Source organism: Mastigoproctus giganteus, chromosome 6 (genome assembly GCF_048544385.1).
Source record: "Mastigoproctus giganteus isolate SK-2022 chromosome 6, ASM4854438v1, whole genome shotgun sequence".
NCBI lineage: Eukaryota > Metazoa > Arthropoda > Arachnida > Uropygi > Thelyphonidae > Mastigoproctus > Mastigoproctus giganteus.
The window spans coordinates 20,056,623-20,080,936 of NC_143580.1; the positions used below are offsets into that span (position 1 = coordinate 20,056,623).

General features: G+C 36.1%; 1 protein-coding gene across 1 annotated transcript in view; it reads left to right on the plus strand.

Annotated features, from left to right (window-relative positions):
- The window catches only part of LOC150084042 (TBC1 domain family member 13), a 127,125-nt gene that overhangs the window by 76,639 nt on the left and 26,172 nt on the right, over window positions 1-24,314 (plus strand). The window contains exons 6-9 of the mRNA XM_090375002.1: window positions 4,761-4,843; window positions 6,726-6,882; window positions 14,330-14,461; window positions 24,039-24,105. Of these exons, the coding sequence (XP_090231128.1) occupies window positions 4,761-4,843; window positions 6,726-6,882; window positions 14,330-14,461; window positions 24,039-24,105 (439 nt within the window). The remainder of the gene's footprint in view (window positions 1-4,760; window positions 4,844-6,725; window positions 6,883-14,329; window positions 14,462-24,038; window positions 24,106-24,314) is intronic.

Consider the following 24,314-nt stretch of genomic DNA (forward strand, 5'->3'; position numbering starts at 1 on the left):
TCTGACCGTATCGTAACACCCAAGTCCCTTTCCTCCAGTACTGGGTTTAGTTGAACTCCACCAAGTGAATAAGTTATTTTGAGATTACTGTTTCCCAGGTGTAATACCTTACACTTTGTTGGATTAAAACATAGCTGCCATTTTTCTGACCATTCCTGAAGTCTATCTAGGTCTCTCTGAAGAAACTCAGCTTGACAGTGATCATTAACTACTCTACTAATTTTAACATCATCTGCAAATTTAGACATCACGCCCTCTATCCCTTCATCGATGTCATTTATGAAAATTAAAAACAACAGTGGTCCTAATACTGATCCTTGGGGAACCCCACTTCTTACATCAACCCAATCTGAGGAATAGCCATTTATCACAACCCTCTGCCTCCTGCCCTGAATTCATCCTGCTATCAATCTAAGGATTTTCCCAGTGATTCCAACCTGTTCCAGCTTATAAAGCAACCGCTCATGTGGGACTGAGTCAAAAGCTTTGCTGAAATCTAAATAAACAATGTCGAAATTATTCCCTAAATTCAGCTCGTGAGAGACCCTTTCAAAATAGCGAACCAGATTTGTTAAACATGATTTTCCCTTTACAAAACCATGCTGAGTATCCTTGAGAATTTCAGTTCGATCCAAATGATCCTGAATTCCACCCTTGATCATTGCCTGCATGATTTTCCCCTACCACCGAAGTCAGACTAACAGATCGATAATTTCCCACTTCACTCTTAGAGCCACCCTTATGTATGGGTGATACATTGGCACTTTTCCAATCCAACGGAATCTCCCCAGAGTCTAGTGATGCTCACATAATTAGCCTCAATGGTTCAATGCACTCACTTGCCACCTCCCTTAAGTTATAGGGTATATTCCATCAACTCCAGGAGCCTTACTGGCCTGTAGGCTCAAAAGTTTTTTCATTAAATAATCTTGCAAAATTTCAATATCATTCATTAATTACATATTTTTCAACTTCGCTCCCACAATTTCCCATTGCCACAAAAGGTTTTTCATTTGTAAATATCGATGCAAAATAACTATTGAGTTCATCTGCAATGGCAGCTGGTGTATTTAATACTATCCCCTTTCCCTTACGTAAAGGTCCGATCTGGTTTGTCCTGCTCTTCTTGGTATTTATATATGTGAAGAATTCCTTATCCCTCCTCTTTGCTCTGTTTGCTAGTGCTTTCTCATAAACTTTACTAAACACTTTCCTTCTACCAACTAGGGCAAGCTAGGCTGAGAAATCTTTTTCCATGTGTCCTGGAATCCACGAAGCCCAGAGTTAATTAACAAAGTTCTTACTGAAGTAATATAATCCCTGCTGTCATGTCTGGGTAGAATTGCAGATATAACATTTTGGCCTATCTCACAACAAGTTTTCCAGATGACCTTATATTTTTTAACACTCTTCAGTTTTGTGTCTGCTTTGTCATTAGTTCTCACACATGTAACCATACACCCTTTAGTTCTCTTAACTAGTAACTGGTTAAGGGAACTGAAGGAGGTTTGATTACCTATGACATCTCAAAAAAAAACGATGGGATAAAAAGTTGCCCCACTTTTAACCTTAACCCGAACAAGAAATAGTGCAGAATTTTTCACTTTTTGATGATACCTTCGTGACCTGTTATTATTTTGACTGACTGCAAGCAAAAATAATTTTGATATCATGTACTGTAGAGCATCAGTTATCTGGAATAATTGATGTCAGACTGCTTCTGGAGAGCCAAATTTTCCAGATAATCGAACGTAAGGTAAGATTAAATAAATTTAATCTTACCTTACCATTAAATTAAATAATTAAGATTAATTAAATCAAAAAAGTATGTAAACCAATCTCAGAAAACAGAAGCATCCATCCAGGCATTTTTATGATTTTTATGCAAAACAGAAAATTAGAAAGATTTTTAAATGCTCTCGGTTGTTTCAACTTACTGATAATGAGCACAGACAAGTCCCAATAGCATTTGCACACATAGCAGTTGTAACTCGCTCTTTTCTTGTCTTAAAACCTGGTGTAGGCATTTTTCTTTTAGTGGCTAGGGTTTTTCTCTGTAATGCTTTCCATAATAAGCCCGTCTCCTCATCAACATTATAAACGTTTTCTTTCTCATAATTTGCTATAACTGAAGCAAAACTTGCAAGGACACCACTGCCGATTCATCTGCAGAAAGTTTGTCACATGGAATATCTAGTTCACAGTGTCTCATTTAAAGTTTTTTAGCCATCCTGTGCTTGCCTTAAAATCTTCATTATCTCTTAATTTTTGATTAAAATCCAATGCTTTTTCACAACATTAGGCCAGGCACTGGTTCACCTAAACTTCGCTCTGAAGAAACCACAAATAAAGAGCACTTTCTAAAGCAGCATTTTCAGGTTTCGACATCTTTTCCCTGCTAGATCCTCTTTCACTATCCATATTCGACACAAATTCTGTTATAGCACTGGAATTTTTCTTAATGCCATAAATTGTTGAGGTCCCCACATTAAACTGTTTGGAGAGATTTCCTAAATTTTCACCTTTTCTAATTCTATTAATAATTTCCAGTTTTTTTTTGCAATGTTAAAACTACTCGCTTTCATTTTGTTCATATTTTACTGTAAGAAATTTTTAAAAATAATAAATCGCACATTTTCGGGCCGATATTATTCTTACCGAATCTGTAGCTAAACTAATCTGAAATTTACTCATGATTTCTGAGAAAACCCTGTAGTCTATTTTTCTAAAGCACATTTCTGCCGGATAACCGATGTTCTACTGTACATGGATTTCAGGAAGGCTTTTTATACTGTTGCACATAAAAGACTGCTGTACAAACTGGAGCAATGTGGCATTAAAGGCAAGATACTGCTATGGATAAAGGGATGGCTAAGTGGAAGAAGACAGAGTGTTTATCGCCAACCGGGATAGCCAGGTGGGTAAAGTGCCTGCCTGGTAACCCAAAGGTCACGGGTTCGAATCCCGCCTCGGGCTTGGATCAGAGTAAAATGCAAAAACTTTGGGAGGTGCATTATGGCCACAGAAGCCGATGCACTAACAAAACAAAAAAAAAAAAAAAAAAAAGAGTGATTATCAATGGGCACTGCTCTTTGTGAACTAATGTTATTTATTGGTGGAGTCCCCCAGGGTTTAGGTTTTTTTTTTTTTTTTATGTAAACCCCAAACATGAGAGGTATTAGAACTTGTAGTACTTAGTACTGTGCTTTGGTTGGAGGTTGAGAAGATGAAAGAAGATATTTGTTGACATTGGACTTGAACTCCTGTAGACTGTAATTTTCAGGAAATACATATGAAGGAAGGTTGTTCCAGAAAACAGCAGTTGAATGAATAAATGAGGAAGATGAAAAGTTGGTTCTGTGAGTGTGAAGTTGGGCAGTAAATGGATGTTGGCTGGTGGCTGCACGTGTTCGGACTGTTTTTAAAGAGAGAGAGAGCAGGAATTATAGAAGCCAATTCAGAAGACAGTGCCCATGGAAGTATCTGTAGAAGAGGCATGCAGCAGAAACAGTACGTCTATGAGACAGCGAGTGGAGAGACTCTGTTATAGATGAATCATTAATTAACCTAACTGCCCTCTTCTGAATGGAATCAAGAAGTCTGAGAGAGGTTTTGGGGGCACCACCCTAGATGTGGGAACAATATTCCAATGTAGGGTGGATTTGCAATTTATACAGAGTGAGCAGCTGTCTGGAAGAAAAGTAACACCAAGAGCGAAAGAGAAAACCAAGTTTTTTAGATGCAGAGGAAGCAATATTTGTAATGTGCTTCTGCCAAGAGAGATTAAAAGTCAGAGTAATCCCCAAAAGAGATATATCATTTTGCCTAGAAATTGGAGTGTCACCAAAGATAAGCATAGGAGCAGAAGAATCCTTTTTTGCGAGATATAAGACAAGACTGAGTTTTAGAATGTTTGAAATCAACTAAGTAGTCTTTGCCCCACTGGAGTATTACCTGAAGATCGACATTTAAGGAATTGGTAGCAGATTTTCGAGAAGTTGAAGCTGATTGAGCAAGGCAAGGTTTCTCAAAATGGAAAGTGGAATGCAATGTGCTATCATCGGCAAAACTATCGATAGGATTTCCAGTCAATGGAAGAAGGTCATTAATATACAAGAGGAAAAGAGTGGAGGAAAGAACTGAACCTTGAGGACACCGGCATTAGTGGAAAAGTTAGAAGACAGAGAGCCATCTACCATCACCCTCAGTGAGCGATCAGAGAGAACCATCAGATTTATTATGACTCCTGCTGGTTCTGAATATATCACTATATTTATCTCGGAATAGTTGCTTGTGTCTACTTTTTTTTTTTTTTTGTAAATTTTCAATTGTGCTTCAAATTTTGGAAGAGTTTTTTTTTCATTATTTATAGCTGATAAGCAGTATTGTTTATTGCATTGGCATTGAACAGTTCAAATTAGTGCTACTTATGATTTTATGATTCCCATTTTAAAGATTAATTCCTTTAACATTAGCTAATCTAATGTATATTTGCATATAACTTGCATAGAATGACTAAATTGAATCTGATTTCTAATTGTTTTTAGAACATTTTTTTCACTTTAATTGAAATGCTAATATAAATAATTACTATTTAATAATTGTGAATGCTATATATTTTAACAAATTCTGTATTATCATTTATTTGCTTATATAATTTTTTGGAAAAAATCAAATTATTACTAGTGTAAAATATTAAATGAATAACCTTTTATATATAAGGAACAATTTTTCTTTTTAATATGTATTCGTGTTTTCAGCCACTAAACCCTAATCCAGACAGTAAATGGCTAACATATTTCAAAGATAATGAAGTTCTACTACAGATTGACAAAGATGTAAGGTAAGTATTTTTAAAAAGCAATACATGTAAGATGAAAGTAATGCATTAGTAATGATAGGTTATGTTTCTTTATTAACTTGCAATATTTATCTGTTTATTTAATAGCTTGAGATATGTGAAACTTTGTAAAAGCTCATGTTATAGCTGTGAATTATGCACTGTTTCATTGCCAGGATTTTACAGTGTATTTAAAAAAAAATGCTAATTATTTCCTCTTAATGATATTGACATTTTATTCTAAATTTAAAAAAAAAAATGGCATCATAGTTCAATACAGTCAGTTTCCTGAATGGCCAATTTTTACAACCAAAAGACACTCAATACAGTATTCTTCACTATAAACAATCTTAACCGCAGTGATCAGATTAAGAACCAATTTATGATGTAGTGTTACTTGAAGACAGTATATTTTGGTTTTAATAATATTTTAAATTAAAATACAGAAAATAGTTTACACTTGCTCTGCATTGCAAGTAGGCTTTTGATAAGACTAAGTGCTTGAATGTTAATGAAAATTAGACATTTTGAGGTTTCAGTTCTGAACCCCTTCTAGTAGCAAAACAGAAGGATTCCTCCTCTTTTTTTTTTTTTTTTTTAAGCTTTTGTGCATGGTGGTAGAATTTTGGTAACTTTTTCTTCCTGTTTACTGCTGGATAAGATTCAGGATTAAACCATAAAATGTTTGATATCATTAATATGCAAGTACATTTTCTGATTTATGTTAAGAAATTATACAATAACCTCACATCATGAAAAGCCTAATTCAATGTGGAGCAAGTGTAAAATATTTTTTTCTCTATTCTATTTTTAAATTGACAAACCCACAGTGTACCTTTCATTAGCTTCATTAATAATCAAATTTTTTTTATTATATATTGTATTTTCCACACGGCTTTTAAGTGTCTGACATTCAGATCACACATAATGGAAGCAACAAAAAGGACAGTTTATGGAATTAAACATGTAGTTAGCTGTGAGCCTAAGCAGCCTTAGCCAACTGCAGCATTTATATGAATCCTTTATGGCATTTATGTGTGAAGAATGTATCAAATTAGTGGAGGCACCAAATCACAATTTTACACCAACAGTAGAATGAAGTAACCACCACTTTGTACTTGTGTGAATGGGTGAAAAATTCATCAGTGTTAATGAGAGAAACATAATAAATAACACGAGTTGCGATGTCTTTCAAGAAATTTGAATCAGCAGTGCCCTATGCACTGAAGATGGTACAAACTCTTTGAAGAAGTAAAAGCTTAAAACTATGTAGGATTTAGGGCTAAAAAGCTTCAGACTATGGGAAGAGTTTACTGCCATATGAGTTTAGTGTGTTAGCATCATTTTTACTATATATTGAAATGATGCTAGTGCACTAACTTATATGGTCATAGCATTAGTAATGATGAGTTATAGAAAGCCAGAAATATGTTGGTCGAAATTTCTGGCTTTCTATGACAAATTAAAGCTTTATTCTACACTGAAATTTTGTTTTCTAAGCACTTGTGAATGTGTTTCAATATGCAATAAACTATTTTTTCCCCAATGATTCTGATATGATAAGTCAAGATTGATACTTTCCAAGTATAATTCTTCTACTTTCCTGTATTTCTTGCATATAATATCCTATATTTCCCATATCGTAATTATGGTTACTGGTTATGTACCTTGTTTTGAAGATTAATTACTATAACTATATTATAACTTATTTTATTTTTGATCATAAAGCTAATAGAATCACTAAAACTACCTTACCTGAATCAACAGTTCAATAATGAAACTTTTTGTTGTATTCACAATTTAATTGTTTCCTTTATAAAAGAAGAAGAATATGTAATACAAAACTCTGTATTTAATGTAATTTTTTTTTTCTCCCTTTTGGCAGGAGATTATGCCCTGACATTTCATTTTTTCAGCAGCCAACAGAATTTCCATGCAGAGCAATAGTAGAGAACAAAGAGATAGAATCTCTGAGAAAAAGAGTAGAACAAACAGTATTAAATTCAGCCAATGTTACAAGGAACAGGATGGGTATTACAAATGTAAATATTTTTTGAAAAACATACAGTTTATTTTTTTTTTTTTAAGTTTATTTCTTAATTGCTATATTATTCGCTAACCATGTTTCCCTTCTGTAATTAATGAGAAAATTTCACATAAATTTTAAGTATATTGAAATTTCAAAGTATAAACAAATTCAACCATGAATGTTACAACATTAACATGGTGTAACAATCATTTATGTGCAGCCCACTAGGAATATAATTGATAATACTTGAAAATGATGCCTAAATGCATTTATGATCTTAATTAATGGGTTTATACAGGGTGTCCTTGAAATCAACATTTATTGAGGGAATAGTTCATTAAAATATAAGAAGAAAGTCTACACTCGGTTTGAAGTAGGAACAACAGGTTTTGAGTTAGTGTTAGTGACATCATTTCCACTTCTAACATTTTACAAACCTCACGAAGTGGTTTATGCAAATTAAATTGTTGCACAAAATGTTATGTAAATTGTCATACTTGTATTTTATAAAAAAAATAATGCATGAATAGAATGCAAGGCTGCAATGAATGGATTGTTGCTGTGGTTCAGTAACTTTATTATGTGTATGTCAAGTAGAGGAGCATTAACATTAGCAGAATATGCAGACATTCACTTTGTGTGTGTCAAGGAAATGCTAGAGCTGCAGCCACTAAATACCAGCATTTTCTAACAAGGTGACACCCTAATTGGGGTGTGTTTGTCAACATCCACCATAATTTGAGGGAATGGGGTACAATGAAAGGGTATCATGATCGAGGCCAGCCCCGATCATATTCTATACAAGCAGAGGAAGGGGTGCTGGATATCATGACTTTAGATCCCTACACCAGCACACAGAGTTTCTGCAAGAATGGGTCATCCCAAAACCTTTGTTTGGTGCACACTGCATGAACATGGGCTGCATGCATACCACATGCAGATAGTTCAAGTATTGCAACCAAAAAAATCACTTGCATGTGGGCAGTTTTGTTTATAGATATTTAATCATATCAACAACAGCCCTGACTTTCTTGTCAATATTCTGTGGACCGTTGAGGCAGCATTTACATGAGATGAGATATTCAACATGCACACGGTCTCCATACAGGGTCAGTAGAAAATAGTCACCATATGGTTTGGTTTTTTTTAGGAGCATTAGCAGCTAAGGCCATATTGCTCAGGGAAATGCGGTGGTCATTCCTTGACCTTTCCGCATCCTCCGTATTGGTGGTGACGGGCTCGAACCCCTGTCTAATCAAGAAGCGTGTGCTACGCACTGCTGCTCCTTCCCACCTGGCTACGGAGGCGCCCACCATATGGTAATCTCATTTCCAATGGGGTTTAACGTCAGTATGTGGGCCAGCATTGTAGAGATAACTTTATTCATCATGAGGTCCCTGCTTGCCTATTTGCTGATTATTATTTACAGTTTTTACAGAAGACATTGCCTCCACTTCTGGAAGATGTTAATTGTATGTGCCAATGTGTGGTTTCAGCACAATGAAGTGCCTCCACATTTTGGGCATCAAATAAGAACATTCTTAAATGATTGTTATCGGAATCACTGGATTGGTTGTGGAGGTCCCATTTCTTGGCTACCATATTCTCCTCACTGTAACCTGTTGGATTTTTATGTGTGGAGTCATAAGAAACAAACAAACCACAGAGGTTAACAACCAAAGTGACTTGATTGAGAGTAGGGTGGATGGCTGAGATCTATACAATGCCATGTTTCATCAGAAATATCTTCATAACAAGTGTGGAATGGGCAGGGGCATTGTCATGCAATAAGAACCAGCTGCCTTTCTCTCAGATTTGCAACCTAAACTGGGAAATGTGCTTCAATAGTCTTTGAAGCACCTAACATAGAATGCAGCACTCTCTCTCTCTCTCTCTCTCTCTCTCTCTCTCTCTCTCTCTCTCTCTCTCTCTCTCTCTCTCTCTCTCTCTCTCTCTCTCTCTCTCTTCAGGTACAAACTCCTTGTGAATCATACCCTGTTTATCAAAAAACATGGTCAGCCTCATCTCGATCCTGGACATCTGTAAACAAAGTTCTTTGAGCCTTGTGTGTTTATATTGAAGTCTACTGCATGTGCTGATGCTTCCTCTTTGAGTCATACTGAAACACCCAACATTCATTTCCATTTACGGTCAAGAAAGTTAGGATTGTCTGGATGTGAAGTTTTCACACGATGACACTCTTCATTGATTGTGCTCATCTATGATGCTGTGCAGCACAAACTTTATTGCACACCTCTCATATATATGTGTGTGTGTGTGTTTTTTGGTAGTTGTTGGCGCATCGGCTTCTGTGACCATAATTCACCTCCCAAGGTTTTTGCAGTACTTTGATCCAAACCCGAGACAGGATTCGAACCCACAACCTTTGTGTTGCCAGGCAGGCACTTTACCCACCCGGCTAGCCCGGTCGGGGGGGGGGGGTGTATTAGAAATATAGGCTAGAAGGAAGAATAAGGAGTAAGAACAAAAGTATAAAGATTTTGAAGACAGTGCCCCAAATATGTTATACATTTATTATGATAATTATTTATTAATCTTTATTAATTTGTAATCTGAGGAGTTTTAAAAACTATAAATTGATAAAGTGATCCAAATTTTTTGTAAAGAAAACGTGAAGACCATTGTTAAAAATCACAATTGGGCTGTATGTTAATAAAAAAAATGAATGAATTGTACTAAGAAATTATAACTAAACATAATAAAGAATTATCAGAATAAATATGTAACATATTGGTACTATCGAAAGTGGATTTAAGAATGAAGGTATACAAGAATAAATAAAGTTTTGAGCCATGATTGTAAATACAAAAAGAATGAAGAATTAGAATCAAAAGTGATTATAAAAGTAGGGAGGAGTTTGGTAACAGAATCAATATATAGTTAGAAAATAATTATTAAAGATAGGCTGCTACAGCTAGTCTTGTCAGCTGACCACACCAATAACAGCCTAACCAGAACTAACAATATTTTGAACCACTAGACTAATACAAACTGGTCCAAAAGGTATTAATTGGGTAGCAAATAGCATAAATAAGGAAAAAACAGTAGTATGGAGGGGAATCTCGATGCTGTTAGTATTTATTATGTACTTAATAGTGTGAATAGCAGCAAAGCTTAATAGACGGTACTCACCTTGATTGAACTGCTTATTTACATGAAGCTGAAGTTAAAATAAATTAAAATTAGTTGAAATAAGTTAATTGAATGAATACGGAATTGTTAAAATTTGCTCAAGGAAGTAGAAGTGCACTACCTCGTCCCTGGTTGTCATTTGAAAAATTGAAATTTAAAATAATATGAAATAAGCAAGGCCAATAGTCATGCGAGCGACTTTCGTATTAAACGTCATCGGTTGGCAGTGATAAGAAAGAAGGAAACCTTGTATTTAAAGGATTTCTATGTTCCCATAATGCATTTTGCAACATGTGGGAATCTTACGTACGTAAGATTCCAGACCAGGGAGAGGTTGGTAGGTAGTTTCGTATTTAGGACATTAAGTTTAGTATTATGGCGACACCATATTATTCAGTACGAAAAAGTCCGTTCTTTACAATCAAATCCACAATGCCATAAAATTCAGTTCTTCGCAAGACGATTTATCTGCCGAATTACAATATCTCACAAAGAATTTCACAACCAGGAAATATCTGTTACAATTAATTCAACACACGATTTCTGTTGCAAGGAATAATGTCAATAACCTGCGTAATCATAACACCAAACAGAACAAACAGAACACATATTATTCTAACCTATCACAGCAGTCTTGCCAGACAGTTCCACCAAGTATTCTGCGAATACTTGGCGGAACTTCATTCATACATTAATGAATGAAGTAAATGCAGACTTTGAAAGTGGAGGAAAAGCAGTACACTTCCAATTAAATAATTGTATTCTTGCATGCTGGGAGTGTAAAACCCCTTCTCTAGTTAGAGGATCTTGACATTAGGGCAGATTAGTATAAGGGTGGAAGTTAGAAGTTCTTAGAATGTATAGGTGTGGTGTGTGGTATAGGGAATTGCTTGATGAATAAGGAATGATGAAGAAATGATTATAAACATGAGAAAAAAGAAAAAGGTTAGAAATACTGCTAGAACCAGCCCTCAAGTAATCTAATAGCTGGTTTGGCAGAAAAAGGAGGTGAAGAAAAGTGTGTAAATACTTGGGGAAGCTAGGAGCATAAAACCCAACCCATAGTTTGGACCCTTGCTAAGAAATGCATATTGGAAATGAGAAAATTACTATCATATCCTAATTGTGTAAACAAAACAAAAAAAAAAAAATGAAAGGGAATTATTTAAGCAATAGAATTCGCAGTGCCATTAAATAACTAAGACCAAATGAATTGCCATAGATAACTGCACATAGCAGAAAATAGTTAGGCCTAAAGAAATAACTAGCTTTCAAGTGAAAATTATAAAATTAATAAAATAATTATGGGTCTAGTCCCCTGATGATGATGTTGGCTGTAGCAGCCTTTTCCCTACTAATTATTTTCTATATTGATGCTGTTTCCAAATGTCTCCCCAATACTTTTATAATCACTTTTGGCTTTAATTCTTCATTCTTTTTTTTTTTTTTTTTTTTTTTTTTATTTACATTCACAGCTCAAAAACTTTCTTTACTTATTCTTGTTTACCTTTATTCTTAACCCCACTTGCAATAGTGCCAAATATATTATACATTTATTATGGTAATTATTTATTAAACTTTATTCATTTTTAATTGAGGAGTTTTAAAAACTATAAATTAATCCAATTTTAACAATGGTCTTAAAGAAAACATTAAGACCATTTTTAAAAATCGCAATTAAAATGTTATTCTCAAAGAATAAGGTTAGTGTAGAAGAAACAAAATTTAAAAAACATAATACAAAAAAAGTGATATTTTTATTATTTATTTATTTTTTACTTTATTAAATGAAGATTAAATTTGGTGGTTGGATTCACTTTATAATTAATAAAGTAAATGTGAGCAAAAGCTCACATTTACGGTATCTTGACACCAGCATTTGAATCATAAACTCGGTGCAATAGGTGTCACATTTTGGCTGACAAGGAATGAAACAGTCTACCTTTGGATACCACTAAGTGTGAGTGATCAGCAAAAGGTTTCAATAAAGAACTAAAGTTAAAAGCAGATCTTTGTTAACTTGCTGATCATTGGATTACTTAGAATGGTTATCTGATTATTTTAATGATCTGCTTAATTGACACTCTAATGAAACCTATTTTTATGCTATTGTTAAATGATTTTAATACATTAATGTAAATGTGAATGTAAATTTTAATGTATTTCTCCAGTAGAGGGAATGGGGTTCCCCTATGAGTTATTCCAGGCTTTTCATCCCACACATGAAAATTGGTCTGTGAGCACACACATTAACTATGCCTACACTTTGACAGAGCACTTATTTAGCAGATTATATACCTTTCAAATATTTCAAATTCATATGTATACATATATACTACTCTAGCAAAAGTATTTAGACATCATCACATTTGAAAAAAACATGAGTTCTGATGAACAAATTAAAGAAATGCAGGGCAGAAGCTACCTTTTTTCTCTAGTGACAGCATCATTCTTTCATGAAACTTTTTTGAATAATTCATTATTGTCAGCAACTGAAATTTTTGCCCATTTCTCCTTCAGTGTAGTTGCCAGTTCAATTACAGAAGGATTGACATATGGCCATGCCCTGATCAGATTTAGGTCTTGACTATGAGTTGGCTAGGCACATTATTAGATTTGATTTTAATCTTGTTTGCTGTATGAACTGGAACATTATCATCCTGGAACATGAAATCCATTTCCATAGAACTTCAAGAGTGTATCTGTGACAGAATTGTCTAAGATATCAGTATGTAGCTCAATATTGATATTCCTTAGCACAGCAACAAATGGCCTAAATCCAAACCATGAGAAAAGTAGCCCACACAGTGAGCCCTACTCCTCCAAACTTCAGTATTGGAGTTGTCCACACACTTGTGGACAACTCCAGTGCTGCTCAGTTGAATTTCAGCTCTTTCCTCAGAAAGCAAAGATTCCTATATATCATTTTATTTATTTATTTGGCCTATATGACTTTATACATACTAAATCACCTTCATTCTTTGATATTTTCACTACATTGGCTATTGTTGACTTTACAAGGTTTAAACATGGCTGTTGACAATTAAGCCCTTTGAAATTTCTGTCTTTTCCTCCAGACTGAACTCCATCCTTCACAACTGGTCTTGGCGCATTATAGCCTAAGTTGCTAATGCGCCAATAAAACCCAAATCAAACTCAAACTCAAACCATCCTTCACAAAAGGAATTAGTTTTCTTTCTGAAAGAATGCTAAGATTTTAGCTCTATGTTATTAAAACATTTTTCTATTTATACAATAACAAATTTATAGGACTTCTGGGACATTAGTTTTTCACATCCTTAGATTGCTTTTATTGTGATATATTATTAATTGTAATGCTGCCCCAGGGGTTCCCCCCAACTCGCATTATTGTGATATAGTGTGATATCCTTCACTAGAGGGTTACTTCAGGCAAGCAGAAATGTTAGTTGTTATCTAATTGAGTATTAATTATTTGATATAGCAGAATTCCAGTTATCTGAAATTTCAGTTAACTGAAAATTTTTTCACATATTTTTTCCCCTAATTTTACTCAAAGAAATTGACACATATAAATTTAACTGTAGGAAACAAAACTACCACATGATTATAATAAAATTATGATTCCACTCATATAAAGCATTATGAATGAAGCAAAGAAAAAAATAAATGTCATTCATGTTACCACTTATCTTAATACCTACCACAACTGATATTATGCATAAAAACTTCACTGTAAAAAAAAAAAAAAAAAAAAAAAGGCTACAAATTTACCATTACATAAATTGCTGTGAATAAAAAAAAAATATACATAGTAGTCAGTTTGTATAACTAAATGAATGTGGCTAAACAGGGATGCAGACAATACAAGTTATCACATTTTGACAAATGACAAAATAGTTTTGTCATTAAAATTAGACAGAAATTGAAAATGAAATGTTGGGGGGGGGAGACATTCTGATAATAGACACCACTGAAACCAACAACTAATAAAGTATTTAACTCCCTTCAGATTGCTAGTAGATGCACCAAATCAAAAGAAAAGACATGTTTTTGGGCAGAAAGCATTAGAAATTATTTTAAAGCTTTATAAGGAGCACATATAGTTATAATGTGTAAATAATAAATGCAAATTACTGCAGTTTTCTCTAATTCATTTTTTCATGTTTACTTTTTATGCAGTAAGATAGATCGCATTCAAAATTGGCTATCCAAAAGATCATCAGCCCCAGTTGATAAATGAGATTTTATTTGTATGTGGATGATTAATAGCTTGCTATATAAATAAGTTGCAGAATTTTTCTTTAACTGTTATAATTTAATTTCAGATTTCTCTCTTCAAAAAGAGGGCTCAGGAAGAATACCAACATCTTTCAAAAGGACAAGAAGCACACTGGGAAGTTGTGGAGAGGATTCTTTTTATCTATGCAAAACTCAATCCTGGCCAAGGTTATGTTCAGGTGAGAGAAAAATCTTGTCAGCTTTCCCATATAAATTAATATATCTGTTAAATGGCTCTGTTGGGAGTGTGGCAAATGATAACTTTCAGAAAATTATCTTATTGAAATTACATTTTTTATTATTGGATCATTGTGTGAGAACCTTTACTATTGAAAATGTCTGCCATAGCCTTTATAGGAGGTTGCAACTATTTTTATTACGGTCAGAAAGTGTGGAAAACTAAATTTATAAAATGGCAGTATTTGACTTACATTGTTGTGTAGCCATATTATTTATAATCATGGTTGTAAATAATCAGTACTGGCAATTTTTAATTAAGTTGATTGTTGTAAATATTTGTTTTAAATTAAGATATAACTCTGTGTGGATTTTTTTATTAGGCTGTACAGTTACTTAGCAAGTGCTATAGACCTAGTCTTCAGCTAACACAAATTCAGTTTAACTCGACTTCTCCATCATGATCATAAGAAAGTGGAAGAACAATTGTGCACTGTGCATACTTACTTACACTGTTTCACAACATGTGGATTACAAAAGTAATTAATTCATAACTTCAAAATTGCAGTGACTGCAAAACAATTCCCTAAAATATTAAAGAAGCTCGTTAGCTACAGTGGCAGACAAAAAAATTGCATCAACTTAGAAAAAGTAACATCTGTAGTGAAATATACTAGTAATATAGCAGTAATAGAAGTATGTGATGCAAGAAAGCAAGCGTATGAGCTTATGTAGCATCAGTCATAAAAAAAAAAAAAAAAAAATTCACACAACCATTCCCTCTAAAAATTTGTCCAGTTCCTCCTTGAATTTATTTAAGCTATCAACTTCCACAACGACAGACAGAAGTTTGTTCCAGCAATTAACTACCTGCTGGCTAAAGGCAAATTTTCGCACATCTATTCTACAACTGTCTTTCATCAATTTGAATTTGTGCCCCCTAGGTTCATACAAAATATTGTATCAAGGGGTGGTTGAGGGGGAGAAGACAGAGAGTGGTAATCAATGGACACTGCTCATCGTGGATAATGTTATTAGTGGAGTCCCTCAGGGTTCAGTATTGGGTCCATTATTGTTTTCTGTATTTATAAATGATATTGATGATGGTATATCAAGCTTAATTCCAAGTTTGCAGATGATACGAAGGTTGGCAGGGTTGTCAAGGACACTACTGACACTATGTTACTGCAACAGGATCTGGAAAGGTTGAGCAGATGGGCTGAGAGGTGGCAAATGAAGTTTAACATAGACAAATGTAAAGTACTACATATGGGAAACAGCAACCGCAGAGCAACGTATCAACTCTGTGGTACACTGACAGTGGTAGAGAATGAAAGGGACCTGGGGGTGGTTGTGCAGGCAGATATGAAGTTTTCTGAGCAGTGCAGACAGGCTGCAAGAGTAGCTCATGGTGTATTGTCGATGATATATAGGAATTTTTCTAGCAGGGATAAGGAGGTGATTATTCCATTGTATAAGGCAATGGTCAGACCACACCTAGAGTACTGTATACAGGCCTGGAGGCCTCATTTCAAGAAGGATGTAGAGATGCTGGAACGAGTACAGAGAAGGGCAACAAGATTAGTGAATGGAACAAAGGGGTGCTCTTACGAAGAAAGGCTTAAGTTTTGCAAATTACAGTGTCTGGAGACTAGGCACCGGCGAGGTGATCTGATAGAGGTGTATAAAGCCTTGAATGGTTTGAGCATGCTCAATGCTGATGGGATTCAGCATAATTCAGCTCAGAATAATCACCTGAGAGGGCATAAATTCAAGTTGAGAAAAGATGGGTGTAGGATAGACGTGAGGAAATTTGCCTTTAGCCAGCGGGTGGTTGGTTGGTGGAATAGACTTCCATCCCTTGTCGTGGAAGTTGATAGCCTAAATAAGGCTCAGCTGGACAGGTATTTCGAACGAACAGAGGGGTGAAGTGGAAGTAGTTATTTTTTATTTATTATTTATTTTTTTATTTTATTTTATTTTTTTTTTTTTTGGCTGATGCTGCATAAGCTTGCTTTCTTGCATCAAATGCCTCTACTAATGCTAATGATTACAGTCATTTTGTTTGTTACAGAGCAAAGGTATTGTGTAAGGCAATAATTGCAAAGTATTGCATCAGCTGTTTCTCTAAATACAGCGTTGGAAGGGTATACATGGTCGTTAGTATCCTGTTTTGTGGAGGTGTAAGCATGGCTCCATATGTTCATTTGACACAAAGACAAAAAAGTGTAGCTGTTGCTCTGTCCCAGGAAGGGCTTTCTATGTGTGCTATTGCTGATAAAATAGGCTGCCACCAGTCAACAGTATCCCAAGTGCTGAAATTAAAGTGTGAAACCAGTGACGTGAAGAGAAGACCTGGAGCAGGCCATAAGAGAGTGACTATGCCTTCCCAAGATTGATATTTGAAATGGCTATGCCTTTGTAATTGCCATGCTAGTGCTTCTGATCTAAAAATGGACTTTGAGTTGGTCTCTTGTGTGGAAACAAGTGCACGAACTATCCAAAGACAGCTTTTGGAATGTGGTCTGCATTCCCATCATCCCAACAAATGAGGAAGAAGCAACTTGCTTGGGCTAAAACGCATGTTTCTTGGACAAAAAAGCAATGGGACACTGTTATCTTTTCTGACGAATCAAAATTCAACCTGCATGGCTCAGATGGGAAGATTTCTTTTCTGACTGCAAGACCTGCGAGATTTCTTTTCTTCTTTTCCTTGGTTGGATTACTGTTTCAAAACTTCTGATGTCGATGTTTGCTCAGATCGTGTCAGTGAAATTATTCTTATAGGAATGGAATCCTTTATTCCGCACTCCACTTTAAAATGTCATCCTTTATCTAAACCTTGATTTTCCAATAAATGTGCTAAGGCTGTTAAAGAGAAGAATGTTGCATATCGTAATTGGTTTGTTTCCAATTCTTCAGTTTCATTTTCTGCCTACATCAAAGCTCCCAGCAGTTATTAATAAAAACTAGATTTTGAACAGGCTAAGAGTAGAAAACTTGCTTCTCGCCCTAATGGTAGCCAAGCATTCTGGTCTCTAGCCAAAGCTATTGGCCACAACTTTTGCCCATCTCTGCTCCCACCTCTGTCAAAACCAGATGGTTCTGTTGTCACTTCAGCCAAGGATAAAGCTGACCTGCTAGCATCCCAATTTTCTTCCAACTCATGTATTAATGATCTTGGTAAAACACCTCCCACCATTCCCAACACATTCCATTCAAAGCCTCTTATTGTCTTCTGTTAAAAGGATGTTAGAAGTATTTTGATGAATCTTGATGCTAAGAAAGCTCCAGGTCCTGATGGTATTTCTCCACTTGTTCTCAAAACCCTGTGCTCCTGAACTTACTCCTGTTCTTTGCCGCTTTTTTTCACTTTCTTATTACAAAGGTTTTTTCCCTTCTGCTTGGAAATTTGCTCATATCCAGCCAGTTCCTAAAAAGGGTGACAAATCCCTCCATCCAATTATCATCCCATTGCAAATTACTTCTACTCTTTCTAAAGTAATGAACAAATCAATTAATCACCAACTCACTACCTAGAAACCTTCTATCTGATCAGCGAACGCCAATATGGATTCTGTCAGTGTTGATCCACTGGTGATATTCTGGCTTATGTTACCCATTTGTGGACTAATTCAATCGAAAGGTTATAACTGGATAGATCTGGATAGATCCCATCCACCTCAGGTGCCTTTCTTGTGTTTATCTTCAACAATTTCTCCTCCACTTTACTCTCAGTTATTACAAGATTATCTAGCTTACTGCCAGAGTTGAATACACCTCTGGTATTCCCCTCGCTTAATAACTCCTCATGTGTGAATGTCGATGCAAAATATTCATTTAGTTTGTTAGCTACCTGAGCAGGATCATCAACAGTTGAACCATCATTATCAAGTGGACCAATCTGATTCATCCCCTTCCTTCTGGAGTTTACATAAGTAAAGAACTCTTTGCTGTTTTTCTTTGCATCCTTTGCCAAAGATTTCTCATAATCTGCCTTCGCCTGTCTAACCTCTTTTGTAACTTGGTTACAGATCAACTTATATCTATCATAGGCGTTGTGTCACATGTTAATTTATATGTAATCCATGCGTTTTTCTTCTCTGCCATAAGTCTCATTAGTTCATCTGACATCCATACAAAGATGTAAGATGACATCCTTATATATTCATACAAAATATACAAGGATCCATGTAGTAAAGAAAGTGTTAGCACAGAATTCTGTATAACAGACTGAGATTCAAAGTTAAACAATCTAGTATAAGATGAAGAGCTTCAGTCGGAACCGTTTGATATGATTAATATCAATAACATTAAGAATTGTACTGAGAACACTTTCCGAGTGTTAAATTTTTGGAGAGCACTAAAAATTCAATTTGGTGTCACAGAATATGCAAATGGCAGAAAAATCAAATTTTCTGTTTTTCTTTGCATCCTTTGCCAAGGATTTCTCATAATCTGCCTTTACCTGCTTAATCTTCTTTGTGACTTGGTTACAAACCAGCTTATATCTGTCATAGGCTTCCATGTCACCCATTAATTTATATGTATCCCATGCATTTTTCTTCTCTGCCATATGTCTCATTAGTTCATCTGACATCCATTTAGGCCTAAACCTTGAACAATATTTCTTAGTTGGTATGTAAAGCCTAGCAGCTTACAAGATAAGTTCTTTGAATGCTTCCCATTTTGAATTTGCTGTTGGTAACATCATCAGTTGGTCCCACTGTATAGAATTTAAATAATGTCTCAGACCATCATAGTTGCCTTTACGAAAGCAAAAACTCTTCCCTTTACCCCTGATGGTAGTTACCTCTTTGAGTAAATCCCACTTCAGCGCATTGTGATCACTGCCACCTAGTGATTCTTTATCTGCAGATTCTTAATGCATGAAGAATCACTACTGATAATCAGATCAAGAGTATTACTCCCTCTAGTTGCCTCTCGAACATGCTGATGTAGAAAACAATCATCCAATAAATCCACAAAAGCCTTGCTAGTGTGTGAGCGACCAACCCACAAATTCCAGTCAATATCTGGGAAATTAAAATCCCCCATTATAAGACTCTCTGATTTACTGGCCCACTCTATTTTTCTGTACAGTTTCTTATTATACTCATCAGAATCATTAGGCCTATAGCACACTCCTACTCTCAATTTTGATCTCCCAATGCTTATGTCACACCAAACTGACTCGACACTACACTGTCCAGCAATGTCAACTGGCTTCACTTCCTTGGATTTTATGTGTTTCTTAACTAATAGCATAATCCCTCCTCCCTTCCTGTCCTGTCTATCCTTTCTGTACACATTGTACTCTCCAAATTCCAGTTCTGCATTCCTTATATCTGTGTGACACCACGTCTCTGATATCCCAACAATATCTGCCTTTGATGTTTTGAGCAATACCTCAAATTCATCAAATTTATTTACCTAACTCCTAGCATTGGTGTACATGCAAGTATACATGCGCCTGTTCCTATTCTTAGCTACCCTAACACAACCCATGTGTTTACTTGTACCACAATGACTCCCAGCAGTCTCTGAAATATCCTGCAGCTTGTTTTGATCACTATCATCTCTGCCAGTGGCTGCTGTTAATCTATTAGTCCTTGTATCCCCCCAAGCTAGCAGTTTTACAACCCACCTAACACTGCCTCGATAGCATTAGCAAATATTTTTGCACCCTTTCTATTTAAGTTTATCCCATCCCTGTAGAAGCAGTCTCTCCTGTTAACAAGTACAGACCAGGCTGAAAAAAATTCTACTCCTTGAGTCTTGCACAATCTTTCCAGGGCCAAATTGATCGACAAGGCTCTCATCATATACTCTCTTCTATCGTGTCTGGGCAGAATTGCAGACACTTTCAAATTCAACCATAATTCACAGCTTTTTTTCAACAATGACCTGTACTTGTTAAGTAATTCCGCCGGTCTCCTACTCTTAATATCATTAGTGCCAACTTGTACAATAATGTCACCTTTTGTGCCTTTAAAAGATGATATCCGGTCTACAACGTCATCAACCTTTGCCCCTGGCAGATATACCCTGGTCCTGTTCCACCTATCCTTTTTTACAAAGCATGTTCCCTGTTTACCTGACAATAGATTCACCAACAACTACTAGTTCCTGTGGGACCAGCACATTCTGCCTTGGGGGTTGCCGCTGTGTTGCGTGATGACCACGTGCAAGCTCTGGCGTTGATGTGGGCCGCTGAGAGCTTGATGGGCCCCTCAATTTAGATCCTTTAAGGGCATCCACCCTGTCCTTCAAGCTCTCATATAGGCCCATAACAACACTAAGTTGTCGCCTGATTTCCTTACATCGTGCGCACACACACAAAGACATCCCCCATGGCAATATAATGTCAACCAATATCTTCTTTCGTCTTCCCAACCTCTAGCCCAAGCACGGTACTAAGTACTATAGGTTCTAATACCTCTCTTGTTTGAGGTTTTCATGAAAAAAAAAAAAAGAGAGAGAGAGAGACTCAGAAGACTGCTCAAAGTAAAGCTGAATGGAGGGAATATGGTAAAACGGCCTCCATAGCCGAGTGGTCAGGAGTGGGAATGCAGTAGCACACGCTCCTTGAGTAGACCGGGGTTCAAGCCCCTGCCTGCTGAATACGGTCAATCTGCCAGCCCACACTGGACCAGCGTGGCAGATTATGGTCCATTTCCCTCAGCATGAATTGTTGAGGAGGCTTCCATCCTGCAGTGGGTTGATAATGGCTGCACTTTACCTGTATGGTAAAAGCCATAAACACCTATGCAGTTCCAGTGCTAACGTACTCCTTCAGGATCATAGATTGGGCTAACACGTAGCTGAAGAATAGCATGAGAAAGACAAGGACAATGACCAAAAGCTACCAACACCACCCGAAGTTGGACAGACTGACCATAGCACATAAAGGAGGGAGGGGGCTTGATACACCTCATTCAGCAACGAAAGAAAGTGATAGCAAACCTGAAGGATTTCTTCCAGAAAAACACAGCACCACTCTACTAGGCCATAAGATAGATAGACAAGCTGCACACCCCATGCAACCTAACAGATTAGATCCCTCCCATCCGACGCCTCCGTAGCCAGGTGGGAAGGAGCAGCAGTGCGTAACACGCTTCTTGATTAGTCCGGGGTTCGAGCCCGTCTCCACCAAATACGGAGGATGCGGAAAGGTCCGGTAATGACCACCGCATATTCCCAGAGCAATATGGCCTTAGTTGCTAATGCTCCTAAAAACCAAATAAACAAACAAATCCCTCCCATCCAGACAGGGGTGCCTCTGTAGCCAGGTGGGCAGGAGCAGCAGTGCATAGCACATGCTTCTTGATTAGACCGGGGTTCGAGCCTGTGCCCACCAAATATGGAGGATGTGGAAAGGTCAGGGAATGACCACCGCAGATCCTCCGAGCAATATGGCCTTAGTTGCTAATGCTCCTAAAAGCCAAACAACAACAATCCAGACAGAACAAACAAAGCTAGAAAGATGGGCAAAGACCCCCATCAAGACCACATAGAGATGAAGTTGCTTCTAGTGCATGGCTCATGAGTGGGATGCTCTTCCCCTAGACTGAAGGATTCATGCACGCCTTCCAACACTAAGAAATATAGAAAATACATCGCCAAGGAGCCCAGAGTGATAGATGACATGTGTTGACGATGCTACCTGGTCTCAGAAACGATCCAACACATCACCGCTGGATGCAGTGATCACCCACATTGAGTACACTTGTAGAGACAACCAGGTAACCAGGATAATATATCAGAAACTAGTGAGGAAATACCAGTTTTGATGAGAAAAATAAAAAAAAGTGTACTGTATTAGACGTACAAACCCCAGGCCATACTAGAGACCCCAACCCACAAGCTGTACTGGGACCACACCATAACAACTGATAAGACAGTCCTGCACAACAGGCCAAACATAACACTTGTTGACAAGAAGGAAAAGGCTACCTATCTACTCGACATAGTGGTGCCCAACACTGGCAACTTCTCAAAAACCCCATGAGGAAAAGATCAGGAAGTACACAGACCTAAGACAGGAGATCAAAGAGATGTGGCATATGCAACAACTAGCAATGATCCCGATCATCTCAACCACCGGTATGGTGCTAAAGACCCTCTACAAGAGCCTAGCAGCAATAGGTCTCCCAAAGAATGCTACTAAGAACTCCAGAAAGTTGCAATCCTGAACACCTGTAGGACAAGACAATCAGGGAGAAATCATAGTACAAAGAACTCTGTAAAATCTGTCATGTTTGCAATCCAGAATTCTTTAAAATACTGCATATTTTACAAAAATATCAACAGTTCACCTTAAAAACTACTTAAGCTTAGCCTTGCTTTGTACAGTGTCTGACTCAGTTTGTTTTTTCATTCCATATTCCTCACAGACATGTGAAGCAGATATACCAGAGTATGTAACTTCTTTAACAGCTTTAATTTCTGTGCAACACTCAGATGCACATGCTTACTCTCTTTTTTTTTTTTTTTTGCCACTTTTCTTAGGACCACAATGATACACTTGGTAAAACACCTAAAACACCTTGATAAAAGCTAAGTAAGGATATAATAAAGAAACAGGGCATAAGACTAGCATAATAGCAAGTGTATCAGTAAACAAACAGACTAGGGTGGTTGTTGACAGCTGCTGTGACTCAATAGCGCGCGCACACACACACACACACACACACACACACACACACACACACACACACACACACACACACACACACACACACAGTACTCTAGTGCCACTCACATTTTTTCATCCATTAAATTGAGGTCTATAAAGTAAAGAGTTTACTTAATAGACCTCTGTGTCTCATTCAATACTCATCAATGACAGTAGTGCTTCATTGATAAGTATTGAAATTTGAAACATTATTACAAAAACGTTCCAAGACAGAAGTTTGATCTAATTGCATGACAAAATGTCAATCTGATTTTGTTGTAACTTAACTATTAATTGGTAGTGCTAGAATTTATTATAAACATAAGCTGCATTGTAGTTAAAATACCAATGTCGAATAAACTAAATGTTAAAGTAATATTGTTATTCATCAATTTTGTTTAAAGATAGGAAACTCCTGGGGTGCTTATTTTATTCTGCTGGGCACCGTACAACAAGAATGTACATGACATAAATATGATTAAATAGATGCGTAGCCCAGTAAATGGTAGCCAATTGTAGTACCATAACAATTTAAAAAGAAAAGCAAGGCAATAAGTGTATCCCTTGAGAATTATGAATAACTGAGATCAACGATGGCTTTTATATATACATTAGGTGGTTATGTTTGAGGGCAAGAGCTCTTTTTTATTTTCTTTTTCTTTTTTTTTCTTTTAAATGGCTCTAACAATCTTTCATAATGTTTGCAATAAAACAGAAAAACAAAAATTACTGTTTAAAATGTTAAACCAGTACTATTAGTGTACAGAATACAAAAAGATACAAAAAATTTTAAGTAAAAACTTAACACTTTTTGTGTTATTTTGTAAAGTCTGTTTTTCGTACAAATTCACATTAGTCAAAAACTTTCATGTGCATTTCTTTTATTTTCTTTTTTTTTTCAGGGAATGAATGAAATTATTGGACCAATTTACTATGCCTTTGCATCTGATCCTGATTTTGAATGGAGACGTGAGTATTCTGTTTTAACTTTCTAAACATTGTTCAGTATTCATAATAATGTGTTTGCATTTTTCCACTTTTTCTATACAGTACTAAGTAATTTTAAAAATTGTAAGATTAAATTCATTTTCTTCCGTTTGTTTTAACTAGAAATTCCATTTTAAAAATAGAAGTATTCATTTAAAATTGTCTAATTTTTAATGTGGCAATAAAAATTT